Here is a 17,132-nt window from a genome sequence, read left to right on the forward strand (position 1 = left end):
CCTCGACTGAATTGCATTATTGAGAGCATGCCCGTTCACTTTAATTCTCTTATTTTTGATGATATTACACTAGTCTTTTTGTGATCCAAAATGATTAGCAAATCAGAATAAGGAAATATGCAAGTGTGTATCTGATCAAACCATCATAGTCCTAACACTACATCGTAATCATCCATATGGACTACCGTAAACCAGATTGTTCCATTCTAGTCTTCGATCTGGGTTTGCACTCCCTTACTCTCCCCAGCCATCGACTTGGCTGTAGTATTCACGGACTTGATAATCCCCCTTGTTGGGTTGATGTGGAGGCCCAATGCCTTAACCATTCCTTCATACATTAAGTTGTGGGTAACTCTAGTATCGAATAGTTCTTTAACGCGCCTTCTCCGATCAAGGCTTTCACAAACATCGAGCCATCTTTGTTTCATTGATCGATTCTACAAAACTAGCCTTTACAACATTGAGAAGTTTTAGGGATCCCGTTTGAGTCCATTTTTCTTCCTCGGATGACTCGGATCCTTGAACCATCGCAACTTTTTCCCTTTAAACGGGCACATAAACTTCATATGGTTAGTAGCACCACAAATATGAAAGGCTCATGGCTTACCCGATTCATCGTCTTGCCTCCCTAAATTGTTGTTTGGTTGCCACTTCTTGGGTGGACGGTCTCCCCCACCTTTATCCTTATTATCTCGGTTGAACTTCGGCCTATCCACAAACACTTTTAGCTTGATCACCCTCTCTGCAGTTGCAATTGCCTCGAAGACATTCTGCACATTGGCCCTTTAAGCTCTAATTGTGCTCATGTTTTTAGGCCGTCAACAAATATGAACAGGGTCTCATGTTCTGTGAGACTAGGAAAATCGAGAATAAGTTTTTGGAACTCCTTGACATACTCTATGATGGATTTGTTGTGCGCAAGTTGACTTAGCTGCTTCCGAGGCTCAAAAGCAACATTCTTTGGGAAGAATTAGCACTTGAACTCGGTCCTAAAGTCTTCCAATGTTTCCATCCGCAACGTTCCTCGTCCAATGTCTATTTCACGCCTCCTCCACCACAATAACGTCATCTCTAAAAGGGGTCGTTTGCAACTTGATGTGATCATTAAGTATGTTTGATGCCCAAAAGTAACATTCCATGTTTCATAAGAAGTCCTCAACTTCTCTTGCATTCCTTGAGCCCTTGAACAGAGTAGGCTTGGGAACATCTATTCGATGAGGTGCCATACCTCAAAGTTCCCCTCCATTCCACCCAATTCGACTTTCCATCGCTTCGAGCCTCCCCATCATTTTCCTTCAGAGGGCATCGGTCATCATTTGTACTTCCCCTCAGATTGTCTCGAGCACTTCATTCCAGATATCATTAACGTCACCTTGAACCGATCTAAACACTTCATCCTTAATGCTACGATTCGAGTTATTAATGATCTCCACGACTTCATTCTCTAACTTTTAGCCTACCTCATCCAAAACCGTCACCATACCGGCCACCACACTAAGCATCTCAAGATCCCCATGGTTCTCGCTCATGCTTTCCTCAAGTAAGGTCACCCGCGCTTCCATGTCAGCACATCTCTCGGCGGACTTGCCCTCTTAGGCCCCTTGTTTTTCTGTTGGCTGGTCGGAACCTTCGTGACGTTGGAACCTCAATCCATCTCTTCTAGCACGATCTTCTCTTGTAATTTTGAATGCGGAAGCACAAACGTGGCTTTGATACCACTTGTCATGGACAGAGACTCAATTACTCAAATAACTTATCGACTCGTACGACACTAGACTAGATTACCTCAATGCTAGTTAATAAGCCTACTAGAAAATGCTAGAAGAAGAAACACTTAAAGAGAGAGAAATAGTTTGGAGAATATATATGAGCTGTATTTCTTGTCTTTGGTTCATAGTTTTTTTAGATCCTTCTTATCACTAAGATATTCTAGAGAATTCTATCAATTACCTAGAATTAGGAACGTCTAGAGAGTTCTATGAAAAAAACCTACAAAATCTAGAACTTTATAGAATCTTTGGGCTTTGATCACCCACTTGAATGGGCCGTGACATTAAGGTGACTTTTTTTCAAATGAACAATGACTTATGAAATGTGTTCTCATTTTCTGTCACCGGCTTTTGGGTTTTTTTTTCTTTGTTTATCTGACTTTCACTCAATCTGTTGAGAAAATTTATCATGAATATTTGTTTATTAGACAATTTGTGTTATGGTTAAAAATGATGGTATTCTATTAAATTCTTAGAAGAATCACATTCGAGACGAATTTATAAAATAAAGTTATGGTTAACTTAAAAATAATTTGTGGTGGAGAGTGGATATCAAGAAAATGAAGAAAAAAAGAAAAAAAAATTATACATAGGAGGGAGAATCAAACCTAGTATTAGATTTAATTTTTTTTTAACACCCAAATCACTAAGCAACTTATATAACTGTTATTGTTTTTAAAGACTAAAATATATACCAGACTTAGTAGTTAATAAATTATAAAACTGTTATTGTTTTTAAAGACTAAAATATATACCAGACTTAGTAGTTAATAAATTATTTTTATTTTGGGCTTCAAGCAATCTCACATTATGTTCTCAAACATCATTGGGCTCAACATCAATAAAGACAATATAGCCAAACTTATTATGGTAGGGTCACCAGTCACCACTCAACCGACTCACCACTCAAAAGAACGACTTTCTTTTTGATATATAATTCTTTCATTACAAAAATCCAAAATAGGAAAACAAAAATATCATTTTCATATTAAAGTAGGAAAACTATCTACTTTAACATATTCCAAATTTTACAATTAACAATTATATTGAAATATTATAAAAAAAAGGACATAAAATGAATCTAGTTATCTCATTTTTTATCTTTGACGGTTTTGTTGACTTCACCATAATCGATACTTAGAGTTTGACATGTTTTTCAATTATATTGGGCGATTATGATTTTTCTCCACGCGGGAGTGTTGTCGTGCACATCGGTTGTAGGCCTCGTTAAATTTCACTTGTCTGGCCTAGCTTGCGAAGATTTTTGCATTTCTTTGTGACTAGATTTTGTATCATATTGTTTTTATAGACGCTATTTGAGAGCGTTTGGTACAAACATGTCACTGACTTTTCTAGCTATTTATTTTTTTAAGTTAATCAATCGGCCTAGAGTTATGACAAACTTCCTACATATCTCAATTATTGTGATACTGAATAACCATGAACTTGTTGATTTTGTCTCTCGTCGTGAATATGAAACGATGTCTTGATACAACATTGGGAGATCACACAACATGGTGTCAATCAACAATTTGCACGTTAGTTCAAAATACATCTCAAATCTTTACGTGAGCATAATTTCTCTCCCTATTTGACCTTCCAATTTTAGAATCAAGCCTCCCGTATCCACAGAGAATGATATTGCACGAGTGCAAAGTGCATCTTTCTTATTCCACTCTTTTTAAAATCTCACACCCATTGCTCATTATGGATGTCTCATATACTCAGATGTTTTCAGTCTCTTCCGATTCTTACGTTTTGGAATTATATTTTGAGGCATATTGATTGACATAAAAACCAAGAAACATATCAAAAATATGGTCTCTACCACCTCCCATTTTGTTCTCAATCATTTTCTTGGCAATACTCTCTTGTGTTCATTATCCTTTTTAGTGACCAAGACATTTCATATGTAATAGGTTTTGTTCGGACGTTGGAGAGCATTAGAAACACAAATCCAACTCACTTTCATGAAGATCAATAGTTGTCAACAAGTTAATAGCATATGGAATCCTTCTGTTACGGATCTCACATGTTCCTTGTATTCCCTCTCGCGGTTTTTATTATTTAATATATATATATATATATATATATATATATATATTTTTTGATTCCTTTCTTGAAAAGAATCGGTAACAGATGATTTCAATTAAAAATAATAATTTAAAAAAATAAATAAATATGTTAAGAAATAAGATGATCTGTAAAATTTTAATAAATTAAAATAACCCTACATCAAACCAGCTAGTGTTTCTAGGATTAATAAGCAAATTTTCTATAATATTTTTTTAAAGTTCCTAGTTTATGTCCGTTAAATCCTACAACATACTACATTAAAAAAAGATTTGAACTTTTCTGTTTGTTACTCTCCATATGAATATAAATACATCCAACAATGACAACCCATTTCATTTCAATTGAAACTCTGATTTGTCTAGAAAGAAAAATCCAAACTCCAAAATCAAATCATATTTATGAACAAAGATAGACAAATTATCGTAATCTTTTACTCGGAAAAAATCAACCAAAGTCAATTACACCATCATAATTCATTTCGGTTTGGTACCATATTTCCAACAGAGAGTTAGATTAGGCCAGTGCTTCCAAACGGGTTATTATTCGCTTGTTGTTGGTGTCCAACTTGGTTTGTTGGGAAAGCTCCAAATCCTGGTGTATCCCCAAATGGGTTTGATGGTTCCATCATCATTTGTTGCTGTTGTTGTTGTGGGTATGCAGGCTGCTGATAAAAACCGAAAGGATTATTGGCCATTTGTACTGCAGGAGGAGGAGGTACGTTCTTTGAGAAGGAAAATGGATCGGTTGATTCAAACGGGTTGGGAGCTGGAACTCCATAAACGGGCTGCTGAGAAGCTCTATAAGCCCCATCGTCGTATAAACTACTAAGTGTGAGTGTGTCCAAACCACCAGCCTGAGATTAAATATAATAAGGTCATATAAAATATTCTCAATTAGCTATCTTGTAAAGAAAAAAAATGGTATTTTGTCACAATTTTTATTCATTTTTAAAATCCAGTATTAAGAAAGAAGTTAACACATCCCCTTCACATGCCATAATCTTAGCCTACCACTTCAATCATGGCAATATTAGTGAGAATAAACTCAGACAGTTGGTCTCTTAGACACAATCTATGTTTGCATCACAATTTAATCGGAAAATTGCCAAAAGTAAAAGTGAAAATGTTCATTTCACCTGGCAGAGAAAATGTGATTGAATTACTCTCTTCAGTAGATTTGAATAGTTACCATTTTACCCTAATTATTGGTTTTTAGATCAGAGATCTCATCTTCGAATCCTAGTAAGAACGTCCTAAATGGAGGTGGTCATGCTAGCTTCTTTCAGGGAATAAACCTTCGTTTAAATTATTATGTTGGAGGATAAGGAGTAAATAAAAAGGTCTTTATGTATGGAAAACTAGGTGAGCCGCAAGTTGACAAAAGAAGATACCAACACAGGCCAATGTGAACAAAAGTCGAGAAGCAAAAATTCAAAACGCACAGTGCATACAGAAAAGTAAAATTACCAGTTGCCTCTCATTCACAGAAGAAATGTTGCTGCTAGGAGTTGTTACCAAAGCAAGTTCCCAACCAGTCGGGTCAATATCTTTTGATTGAGTAGCCAAAGGATCATATGTCGAAGATGTACCTTGACAAAATAAGAACAAACATTTCATAAGGAAAAAATCGCAAAAAAGAATTGGAATACAAGGGTAAACCCTTACTGCTGGTTGGGGCAATGGCTAGAGCTAAAGCATTGGTCTCTTCAATTGCAGTTCCAGACACATGATTTGCCAAACCCTAAAAACATTTTAAAAGAATATCTCAATTGATTTCTCATATTAAACATGATCAAAGAAGATTTGTAGACGACAAAATTTACCAGCAGATCAGCAGTGTGGTTATCAACATGGGTTTGAGGAGGGAAAGTCGGCTCAACAGTTGAGATCAACACTTCATCTGAAGTCGGTAGCTGAGGTTCATCACTGTTAACCGTCGTCGTCTCCTCTTCTAAAGGATGAGCTTCATCATCGGGTTTATATGTCAGCATGAGCCTCTCTGGATAATCCTGTTACAAAAGAAGTTGGATGACATTTTTTTATTATTTTTTATTTATTTTCCTTTCTTTTAATGGGACCTTCACTAACCAAAGTCTCCTTTGGAGCAGAAACCATTCGAGGTGCCTCCTTTATATATTCTTCCATGGTTGCAAGAAATGATTGCGGAGGCTGAAAGATTGGAAAAAGAAAATCAACAAAACATATTGAACTAGATATTTACCAAGAAGAAGAACAACAACAAACAAGCTGACCTCTCTAAGAACTGGAAATTGGAAGTTTCTAGCGAGTTCTAAACCTTTGCAAACCTCGTAAAAGTCAGAGAGGCTACCAGCCTGCCATCAACAGCTTATTTTCAATGTCTATTCTCAACTATAAACAACAACAATTATAGTAATTATATTCTACTTGTACCTGCTGGCCTGCCCGTTTGTATATATCCAGAGCCTTCATTGCTTCATGTTTAGGCATCTCAAAAAACTGGAACCAATTTAAAATCAAAGTTCTCAATCGTTAAATAAATTCACCTATTACATCCTTTCGCTGCTCTAGATTGGAGGAATATTTTTACCAGAAATAAAAATATATATAACCGTTAGGAAGAAGTAGGGGAGATAAAGGGGAGGAAGCACTTTCACCTTATCTACCAGATTAATAATTCCATCATTGATAGCACAATAAACCTTAAAGCTCTCTTTCAGAACCTGAAAAAAGATTGAACACAAAATAAATATTTCCGGATGCAATTCCCGAATGGGGAAAAACTAGGGATATTTTTGGATGAATATAATCGAAATTATAATTCCAATTTATAAGAATTGGAATTGAATTACAGTTCAATTCTTAAGTTTGGAGAAATCATAGAACTGCAATTCCGAACCAAAGCCTGGTACGTCCTTCAAATGAGTATATTTTATTTTACATATTTCTTTGGCAACTATATCTATTATACTCGTGATACAGCACTAAGGCTATGTACTGAAGACAATCCAAATCATTTATCTGAAAGGTGACTTATCCGCAAAGAGAAGAAGAAAATTAGTTACCAGAGCTAACGCATACTGTACTAGATAATTGTTAACAGCTGCTCCTTCAGGCTGCAAAGAAGATTGGAAGTCCAGGTTTCATATGAGAAAAGCATAAGAAAAATTCTTTTACATTCCAATAATGCTGAGGATTCCAGAAAACAATACCCTGCATCCAATTAATCGATAAAGCAGTTGTTGCAAAGCTGGCAATTGCTCCAAAAGAATTTCACTGTCTAGCTCCCTTGTTCTGCTGTATCCCTATGATGCAAGATGATTAGAAGCAATATCAATAAGCTAGGATCTGTTTGAAAACACTTTCTATTTCTGGAACTAAATTCGAATCAGATGATAATTTGGGTGACAGAAAAAGGGTTTTCCAAATGGAACCATTGTAAATAATTCTCCAAAGGCAATGAATAATCAATTATCTGAAAACTGAAACATAAACCATCAAGAGCAATACATGATTTAACTCAATCATGTCATTTCATTTGCTCCATTTTCTAATCATAAGAGAGTAAAAAGTGTGGCTGTATAGATTCAAAACTACCTCTTCTATACAAGTAAAGTTAAATTCAAAATACCTTTTCCTGCCCTTGGCTGCCAGGTCTAGTGAGACGCTCAGATTCAATATCATACTTCAGAGTCTTGAAGCATTCTAGCCTTTCCTCCAAGAAAATACCATATGTGCGTACCCAGGTAGAGCAATCCCAGGCTGCGAGAATTGAGAATCACTTTAATAACAATCTACATAAGATCATTTGTTTTTTCAAGTAAACTGACCGATAGGGCTTGAATCATCTTTAAAGTTAGACATTTGAAGAACATGTCCTCTCTGTTGGAAATTTAAAAGCTCTTCTCTGAAAGTAGGATCTCCTTCCCTCAATGCCCTATGGATTACAATCAGCGTTTTTAAGGCCACCTGTTTCCATATAAGGAAAATCAAGCTTATTGATCTAGAGGAAAGATCATTAACAGAGGATGAATGGATCAAACTTTGAAAGAGTATATTATTTTGATAAAATAATGAAACACACAAGAGACCATAGCAAATGGCTTGGAATTCTTAGTGCTTGATACTCACTCTTTGGTACTGTTTGGAATATTTGGAGAGCAATCCAAATGAAATGTTAGGAAGTTAAGTTAAAGATACAGTCCAAACATGAAGAATCAATCAAAATCATACTTTTGTGGGTTGTAAAGATACAAACTTGAAGTGTCAACCAAGTATCTTATGAAAGAACTAAAGAATAACTGCAAAAATCTTTACCGTCCAGTTACGTGTCTTTGTCAATCTCCTAGAAAGAGCATGTATGCAGTAAGCTACGTCTGCTCGAGGTCGAACTGCGGATGTAGCCAGAAAAATCTCTGAAAAGTAAACAAAATGTGGATCCCAGTCAAAATTAGACAATTGGGTTCGATAAGAAGGAGATCAATTAGATTTCCATAAGGAAAACGATCTCACTTCTAAGGTGCCTCTCTTTGGGTGGAGATTCAACATGATTTGTAGCCTTGACGATCGCAACATCCACATCCTAAATCAAGGTTAAGATAACTTAGAAACTAAAATTGAAAAGTATATCAATTCTCAAGTGGGTATAGAGAGGAGTGAAGGTAGAACCTTGAAATCGCTATTAACATGGGCAAGACCAACTTTGGTGTGATCTTTGATGGCTCCATATGCTTTTCTCCAAGTTTGTAGCGTTGCCATCTTTGGGTGTGAAGTCTTTACTCTTGATAGTCCTACGAATTCACAAAGATCTCTCTTTTTCTCTCTCCTTTATTTCTGTGATCAGCAATGGCGTTCGCCTCCTTGACTGGTACCTCAGAGAGAAAGAATCGGGGATTGTAGATATAGTAGCAAGAAGATGAAGAAGCCTCTCTTTTGCTTTATGTGACTTTTTCTTTATTTTATTTTTTTTATGTTTTTTAATAAAAAATGGTCTTATTTCTCTAATTTAAAGTCAAGATTATGATTATTTAAGAAATATTTATTATGGTTAATTTGATAAAATTATTTTACTATTTTAGTTAATGAATAAAGTATTAAGATTAGAAAAATAAAAAATCATGTTTAATTATAATTAAATTTTTAAAAAAAATATATATCCAGACCCATCACTCAAATTGATGTCTAATGCTAAGAGAAATATTATTTTGTTTTAAATCTAAAAGGATTTTTTTTTTTTTAATTAACCCTCAACTCTAGTTTAAGCATATAGGTTAATCAATATGAAATATAACACATTTAATTTATTTATTTATTTTATAGTGTAAGTTACATATAAAGTATGGGAGACATGGGAATGGGGTTGGTCATCCCCATGTTCATGTTTACACCTAATTAGACAACTTGCAAATAGAGAGATATTGATGTGCACAATTACCTAAAGTTTACAAATTCAGTAAGGTAAACTAATAAAAAGCTATTCACTTCTAGCCTAATAGCGATATCTCGGGAGATTTGAGGAGACGATTCTCAAAAATGTCTTAAATGTGGAAAGTGCAGAGTTTAAAAAAAAACGTTGGTGACCCTTTTTACTGTCTTTGGACGAAAATGCCCCAGTTGCGTCACGCAAAGGTTGCGTGACGCAATTTCTTATTTTTCTATTTTTCAAAAAAAATTAATTATGAATTTTTTTGGACGAAAATGCTTCAGCAGTTGCGTCACGCAATCGCGAGACGAAAAAAAATTTGAAAAAAACAAAAATAAAAAATAAAAATTCCGGTTGCGTCACGTATCTGGAGTTGCGTTACGCAAGGGTATAATTGTCATTTAAAAAAGAGGGTCACCAGTGCTATTTAATTTATGCCCCACACTATCGGCTATTAAGCCTATCAGTGGGATCATTTCCTCAAATTTCCCGATATCTCATCCTATCTGAGGTATTAGGCAATAAGGGGATATCTCATCATATTTGAGGTCTTAAGTTCGAGTTCGTCAGTGCCAAATTTTGCGTCTGTCAAATAGTTCAATGTATTTCCAGTTATATTATTAACTCACGAGAATTAGTCAAACCGATACTCTAACAGAGAAGCAGAATCCAGCTTAAAAAAGTTAATAATAATAAAATGTTGATGGTGATATGAGATTGCATCATTTTATTTGATTGAACCAAGATATTTCTGCCCTAAATAGGGGTTTGGACAACCAGAATATTGACATCTAGAAAATAGCAAGAAACTCAATAGGGTCACCTTTGGACTTTCAAAATTAAAATCTCTCTAGAAGTTCGTTCATCTACTAATAACATTTATTTATTTAAATTTAATCAATTTATTTCTTTGCTCCTTAATTTTTTTATGTATGTTTCATGTTACACAAATATAGTTATAACCCATTTATAATTGAGTATGTTGTTTATATGTTATTTTAACCTTTTTTGATGTGGTATATTTCATTTATGTTTATCTTTTTATTATAACTCTTTCGTTTATATTTCATTTAAATAAGTGTCTTTTACATCTTAAGACACAATATTGCAACACCTCACATAGATGTAAGAATACAATTGCAAAATCTTGACATAATTTTTGGTTATAATATAATCTTTTATTCATCTTATTTACTTAAAATTCATTATATGATAATATATATGTGGGGGTAATAATTTGGTAAGGAGGATCTAATCTTCTCTAATTGATTCAATATTCCACAAACTTTTCAAATATTAATATTTGGCTTCAATTGTTATTTGGAGGATGATTTAAATCATTTTTATTAAATAAGACTTAAAACAAACTTTTCAAATATTAATATTTGGCTTCAATTGTTATTTGGAGGATGATTTAAATCATTTTTATTAAATAAGACTTAAAACTTTGAATTGTGTCATATATATGACTTCAACTATTACAATTTCAATTTTAATGTTTTTCTTACAATGAATAAACAAACGTCCCTTCTTTTTACTTTTAACATACTATTTTATTTTTCTTAATCAATTTATCATATTATAAAATAAAATAATAATTTTTTCTTTTTTCAATTTTTTTTTTATTCTTATAATACATCACATATTTTTTAAGGCATTCAAAAAAAACACAAATACGCCTAAATTAGTAGACCGTACACACATTTATATCTTTTTTAAGTTTAAAAATAAATAAATACAAGACTTATCTTTATTTAAATTTTCTTAGATCTTTTATAAATTACACATTTTTTTGTCGCTCCAATCAACTTTAACAAATTAGAATGCGTAAATCTTAAATATAATACTCAACTAAAAAAACGTTTGAAACATCTATAAATATTATTTCATTTAAAAACGTGACAAATTAATTATAAAAATAAAAATATTAAATAAAATAAGATTACTGACATTGTCTTTGGGAAAAGTCTCAAATAACTAAAATTTAAATAATTCGAGCACATAACACAATTTAAAATTCGAACCACATAACAATTGGGCCATTAATATTTTAACACATAACTCCTATAAATTTTGTATTAACTCAGCTATAATATTTGATGTAACAAAATGATATTACCTAATAGATTAATATCATATTCAAATTACAATAAAACTTTTAATTTAAATGAGGGATGTGACAAAACCTAAATTAACAAACATGCAAAATCTACTTAGAACCTCTATTCTTGGTCATATCCTAAGTGATGTAGATGCTTGTTTGATTCTGCTCAACTTTAATAACTCAAATCAGTTTAACACCATATTAATTAACAAAGAAATTGAATAAGTTAATATTATAATATATATATATATATATATATATATGAACAATTAATTAATTAATAGTGGTGTGAATAGGGTGAATCTTAACATTCTCAATTGAAAATGACATTTAGAAAGGAGTTTTGAAGTTTAAACCTTATACCAATAGAAAGGTATAAACTGTGCTAATCAAATCCAAATCAGAACTAGGAATCTGGATAAAAATATAAATTAATACCAATCTAATCATGCTCCAATGGTTGTAAAGTAATACTACTTATTTAATTAAATATATCTAGACATGATTCAATAAATTAAAACTCCCATATTATATATATATAAGAAACAAAAAAAAACCAAGAAATAACTTTAAATATTCTTTCCCAACAACACCTCTTCTTGCTGGTTGTTGGTATGTCCACTGATATTTTAGAAGTCATGATTAAACAAGAAAAATAACTCAAAAGAAGATTCTGTAGACGATAATAAAACAACAGAAAAAAACAGGAATTAGTCCTCCTAAGCAACACGAAAACTCAGTACCACCCAAACGGGTGCCCCGAAAGTATTAAGGAAAGGAAAGGAAATGAAAAGGTGTTTCATTCTCTGCCCGGCATATTGTGATGTGATGGTGATGATTGGTTTGTGTTTCCATTAGTTTTGCCTCAGTCCACTACCCTGCTATAATGTGATTCCACGATCGTTCCTTCTTTAAAAGGATTGAAGGTGGGAGGTAATCATGGCGGATAATTTGCTCCAATCATATGACTCGATGTTAGGTGACATGATAACCGCACCAACACCCAATGCGATAACCACAAAGGCCAAACCTTTTGTGCAGCCACCCCCACGAGATAGTTTACCCAGGATCGATTTGCTATATTTGTCTGCCTCCTTGAAAAGTGATACACGAGCACCTTCCTCATTGTCATCGCCCAGTGCTTTCTCATTCTGCATTTCACATAGAATGTCAAAAATCACCATGATTTTGATTCAGATACAAAACCTCTATACCAAATGAAGTAACACACATTTGTGTATGATTGTGATATTCAAAAAAGGCGAATGATAAAAACAATGCTTTCAATTTTAAGATCAGCGATTTTCCAATGAGATGATTTGGATAAAATACTAGTTTTCCAAATTGTAAAAGAAATTTCTCTAGTTTGAAAGTAGTTTGTAAGGTAAGCTTCTCTCCTGAAATTGAATTATGTAATAACAAGAGTTTGTTTTTTCATTAAATTACAAAATTACCCTTCCAATGTTTTTTTTCAATTTTGTAAGAAATTAATCTATGTATGCCAAATGGAGTTAATTACATCTTATGACCGAAAATATACTTTTACTTCAAACTCGACAGCAGCGGCAAAATCAAAAGTATTTAATTTTACTTGCTTTGAAATCAAGAAAATACTCAATAATAACTTTTATGGCGGGTTATCACATATTGACGCACCTTATTCCTGAAGCTCTTGAGAGTTTCCTTCAGTGATTCAAAAGAGGACTGTTTCCCAGAGAATTCCTTCCATTGCTCAGAAAGCTTTTTCAGAATAGAGACACTCGCCTCGAGATTATCTACGTAAAGTTTCTCCTGTTGCAATTCAATTTAATTTAATTATTGACTAAGTGAAATAATATAGATTATCTTTTTTACCAAAAAAAGAAGTAAAAGCAATGCAACATTATACACAAAATCAAAGCTCACCCATTGTTTGAAGCATTCGGGATTTTGTGTCAGGCACCAGATAGAAATGCCTGTTGCTTCCTTGGCTAACTCAGGGTTGCCTACAAATGTTTTGTTCATTGTTACAGATTAATAATAATATGCTAGTCAGGCTTTAGCTTTCAAATACAAATGAATATGAGAAATTAGTCATCAGCTTATTATTGTTACCTTCTCCAGCTGCTTTAATTGAGAAGCCACACATCTGCTGTGATGCTTGTTTCATGGCTTTGCTACCAGGGGGACCAGCAAGAGCAACCTCCTTCAGAACCGGATAAATCGCTTGAAACCTTTCGGTAGCCTGCCAAAAACATAAGTGAACCATCTTAGAAAAACAATTATGATCAACTTTCTTTCAAATTGGACTGTTTTGTTATCAACATTTTTCATGTTGACTGATATCCGATTAAAAAAGCTACATTTTGTTATGTTATGAAGTAACAACTATAATCTGAATCATGATCTAGAAAAAAATATACCAAACAAAAAAAAAAACACTTTTAATTTTAACTTTGCCAATTTTCTTGTGAAAAAATACCAGTTTCCAAACAGGTTTATCAGCGCCCGAAATGAGAATTATAAAATAAATAAATAGAAAACAGAAACTCACCTTTACCCTAGCAGAAGGCATGGGGAAAGTCACATGTAGAAGCACATCAAAGTCTGCAGGTGTCAACAAACGCTCACCCTTTCTGATAGCACCATTTACAAGAACAGTGCGAGCTTTAGGGGCAGAAAGGATTCTGAAACAGAAGAAATCAACATTAACATATAAGAAGCAACAGACATGAACTGATAATGAGAAATAGTAACAAAATTAAACATTTCCCAACCTTTCCACCAGCTGTAAGATCAAATCCCTTGATTGTGGATTACAAGATTTTCCACTAACTGTAGGCAATAGATAATGTGTCCAAACAAAAAATCCCACACTGAGATCTCCATAACACGCCTGCATATGAGAATTTAACAAAAATAAAACAATAAGAGATGCACAGTAGAAATGTATATTAAAAACAACAACTATAGCCTGTTTTAGACATCTCACCTGCATTATCATCCATATGATGACTGGAAGCTTATCTTGTCCTTGATATTTAGTATTCCCTCTCAAAGTTGGCAATATACTGATTAAAACATCAGGCTTCCTCTTTAAGATCATTGCTAAAACAGCAAAGATAGCTACCTGAGACTTTGATGATGTTGGTTGAACAGCCTTTTTCAAGCCCTTGACACTTGCATTTTGGCTGGACAGGTCAGAAAGAATACTGTCCAAACACCATATTGCAAATGATTGAAGTGCTTCCGGCGATCGATGGTTGATCCAGTCAACTGAGGTTTTATAAACAGCTTCAGAAATATGATTCAGAGGGACCTGTGGAACATGACAATATTATTCTCCAACAACAGAAATTTGATAATAGAAAAAACTAGAGCAAACTCGCTGATCAGATCATATAATTTCTAACACTTCTTCCATTTAAAACTGTAAACTAATAATGAGGTTCTTGAATCAATTATGGACCGAAATATTGTAGCCCAATTATTTCATGACCCAGGCAATTTGAGCAAAGAAGTACTTCAAGACCTTCTAAGTAAATTGTTTAATAAGTAGATCTAAGTGTCTACTGTCTAGTGAATCCAGACGATCCATCAAACATTTTACATTCTAGCAACAGGAACAATTCAATATATATATAAGTTGTGAAATGAGATTCTGGGGTTTGATAAACTGCAAATGGGACAGAAGTAGACAGACAGTAAAATGCAGAATTTCTCCACATAAAACTCTCCTAATTTGGGTGAACAAAGTATATGCTGAAATAGAGTCGTAAGAAACAGTCAACAGCCAGCTAATGACCAAGAAATCCAAAGGACTCGCCCAAAATTGACAACCCTAAAGCATGCAACTGGAAAAGGAAAAATAAAGAAACAATTATCTAAGATACTTTATGCATGCAACTGGAAACAGGAATCAAATAAAACCCCAAATATCAGAATTGTTTAAATTTCAAGAACCTATGCATGGCCAAGGAAAACTGTTGAATTTCAAGACAAATTTCGAAGAATTACATCAGCAATCTTTGCAATAGCCGACTCCCTAAACATCTTCGACCATGGAAACTGGGCCGCACCTACAGCTGAGAAAGCTCGACCAAAATAATCCGCAAAGCGCATCATTTGAATGTCCTGCTGCGATTCATATGAACCCTGAAAAAAACCCCCACAAGAATTGATCTTTTCATAAAATCCAACAAGAAATTGATCTCATTTCATCAAAAAGATCAGATCAGATTGCAAACTTACAGAAATGTCAATCAGAAACGCAGCCAAATCAGCAGCATCAATCTTCGCCGCAGCTTCAGCAACCGTAACCTTCGGCTTCTTAAGCTTCTTTTGTTTCACCTTCTTCTCATCAGCAGCCTTATTAGCCCCATCAGCCGCATCGGTATCACTATCATCATCTTCATCATCAGATCGCCCCTTCGATTTCACCTGAACCTCCGATCCCAACGCGATCGCAACTCTCTGAGCTTCCAATCGTCGGCGGCGCTCCTCAGACTCCTTCTCCAATGACTGGAAAATGTTATCAACACCCCCTGTAACAACTGATCCGTTTGACAAAACCTTCCCAGAATCCAACTGCTTAATCGGCTGCTTCCTCTGTCGCTTGGCGTAAGTAACCTTTTGCCAACCATGATTGTTATCGTTTTGAACAATGTTCACATCATTCTCATCAAAATTGTTAGCTTCATACTTGTCTTCCATGGTACTTACCAAATAAGAGGTCAAAGAAGAAATAGAAATGAAACCCAGATGGAATTACTGCGCGGAAATTGAACAAAAAGATCGGGACTCAGAACCGAGAGAGAAAATGGAAAACCTTATAGGGGTGAAGAGGTCGATAATCGAATTATCGAAGCGTTGACCTGGTCGTAAATCAACCTTGGTATGCTATATAATTACGGAAATGCCACGATTATCCGAAAGCCGATACAATCGAGGCCAAACGTGGCTGCTTTCCTTTTCCGCGAACGGACAGCGAAACGAAATAAAACAAACACGTGAATTATCGTGAATTATTTTATTGTTTTGAATTCAGAGATTTATTTGTAAAAAAAAAATATATTAATATTTAATAAATAAAGAATTATAAACATATTAAAATTTTATTATTTTAATTCATTATGTCTATAATATAATAAATACTTCAGAACTATCCAAAAAAAATAATAGGTAATCAAGAACCGACTCAAGAATACAAAGTTGGGTAACCTTGAAAAATGGTTGGAATATGTTAAAATTTGTTTGGAAATTTTTTGAATGAAATTGATAGATTAGGTTATGTTTTTCCCTATTTTGAGAATTAGAAAATAGTTAATTAATTTTAGCATTAATAATTCTTAGCATTATTATTTTTTTATTTGGGATAGGTTTTATCTCAACTTAACCCTAACCCTAATCTTAATCGAGATTGCCCCTACACTTATCTTTACCATTATTTTAACTCTAGCCATATTTATTTCGGGTTGCTTATTCCCACATATTTCCTGTTCCTTCTCATAGAAAGGAGCAAAAGTGTAATTATTTTTTTAAAATAACTGTTTTACCATTTCTGAAAGAAAATAGGGACAATGAGAGTAGATGATCAAAACCTCTAACCCTAATCCTAATAATTAAAAAAATAATTATTAAATAATAGTAATTATTAACAAAATTTTTATTTTTATTTGGTGAAAATTTGGATTTGAATAATTATATTTATTATAGGTATTTTTTTCTTTTTAATTTAAGAAATTAATATATTTTGTACGGTTATAATCTTTTATTTTATTTTATAACTTTTTCTAATAAAAATA

The 17,132-nt window shown here is 33.6% G+C and overlaps 2 protein-coding genes across 2 annotated transcripts; both read right to left on the reverse strand.

The window, feature by feature from the left end:
* Nucleotides 1-4,157: 4,157 nt before the first annotated feature.
* On the reverse strand, nucleotides 4,158-8,710 carry LOC124945419 (putative clathrin assembly protein At2g01600). Its single transcript, XM_047485855.1, has 15 exons — nucleotides 8,492-8,710; nucleotides 8,336-8,405; nucleotides 8,141-8,238; nucleotides 7,654-7,792; nucleotides 7,455-7,585; nucleotides 7,036-7,128; nucleotides 6,889-6,939; nucleotides 6,481-6,546; nucleotides 6,257-6,322; nucleotides 6,097-6,177; nucleotides 5,933-6,013; nucleotides 5,668-5,853; nucleotides 5,510-5,585; nucleotides 5,312-5,433; nucleotides 4,158-4,698 (listed from the first exon to the last, which is right to left on the reverse strand). The coding sequence occupies exons 1-15, from the start codon at nucleotides 8,579-8,581 to the stop codon at nucleotides 4,354-4,356; spliced, it is 1,695 nt and encodes a 564-aa protein (XP_047341811.1). The 5' UTR covers nucleotides 8,582-8,710; the 3' UTR covers nucleotides 4,158-4,353.
* Nucleotides 8,711-11,859: 3,149 nt separating this feature from the next.
* Nucleotides 11,860-16,139, reverse strand: LOC124945259 (transmembrane protein 214-like). Its single transcript, XM_047485657.1, has 9 exons — nucleotides 15,580-16,139; nucleotides 15,346-15,483; nucleotides 14,321-14,647; nucleotides 14,106-14,224; nucleotides 13,883-14,015; nucleotides 13,444-13,573; nucleotides 13,255-13,334; nucleotides 13,006-13,140; nucleotides 11,860-12,500 (listed from the first exon to the last, which is right to left on the reverse strand). The coding sequence occupies exons 1-9, from the start codon at nucleotides 16,039-16,041 to the stop codon at nucleotides 12,261-12,263; spliced, it is 1,764 nt and encodes a 587-aa protein (XP_047341613.1). The 5' UTR covers nucleotides 16,042-16,139; the 3' UTR covers nucleotides 11,860-12,260.
* Nucleotides 16,140-17,132: the final 993 nt, after the last annotated feature.

The sequence above is a fragment of the Impatiens glandulifera genome, chromosome 7 (genome assembly GCF_907164915.1).
Source record: "Impatiens glandulifera chromosome 7, dImpGla2.1, whole genome shotgun sequence".
NCBI classification, from domain to species: Eukaryota; Viridiplantae; Streptophyta; class Magnoliopsida; order Ericales; family Balsaminaceae; genus Impatiens; species Impatiens glandulifera.

Coding starts and splice junctions, on each gene's coding strand:
- LOC124945419 (XM_047485855.1), bottom strand. CDS start 8,581: ATGGCAACGCTACAAACTTGGAGAAAAGCATATGGAGCCATCAAAGAT. Junction 7,793..8,140: donor CAAAGACACGTAACTGGACG/GTAAAGATTTTT, acceptor ATATGGAAACAG/GTGGCCTTAAAAACGCTGAT. Junction 6,940..7,035: donor ATCGATTAATTGGATGCAGG/GTATTGTTTTCT, acceptor TCTTCTTTGCAG/CCTGAAGGAGCAGCTGTTAA.
- LOC124945259 (XM_047485657.1), bottom strand. CDS start 16,041: ATGGAAGACAAGTATGAAGCTAACAATTTTGATGAGAATGATGTGAAC. Junction 15,484..15,579: donor CGTTTCTGATTGACATTTCT/GTAAGTTTGCAA, acceptor GGTTTTTTTCAG/GGTTCATATGAATCGCAGCA. Junction 13,335..13,443: donor AATTAAAGCAGCTGGAGAAG/GTAACAATAATA, acceptor AAACATTTGTAG/GCAACCCTGAGTTAGCCAAG.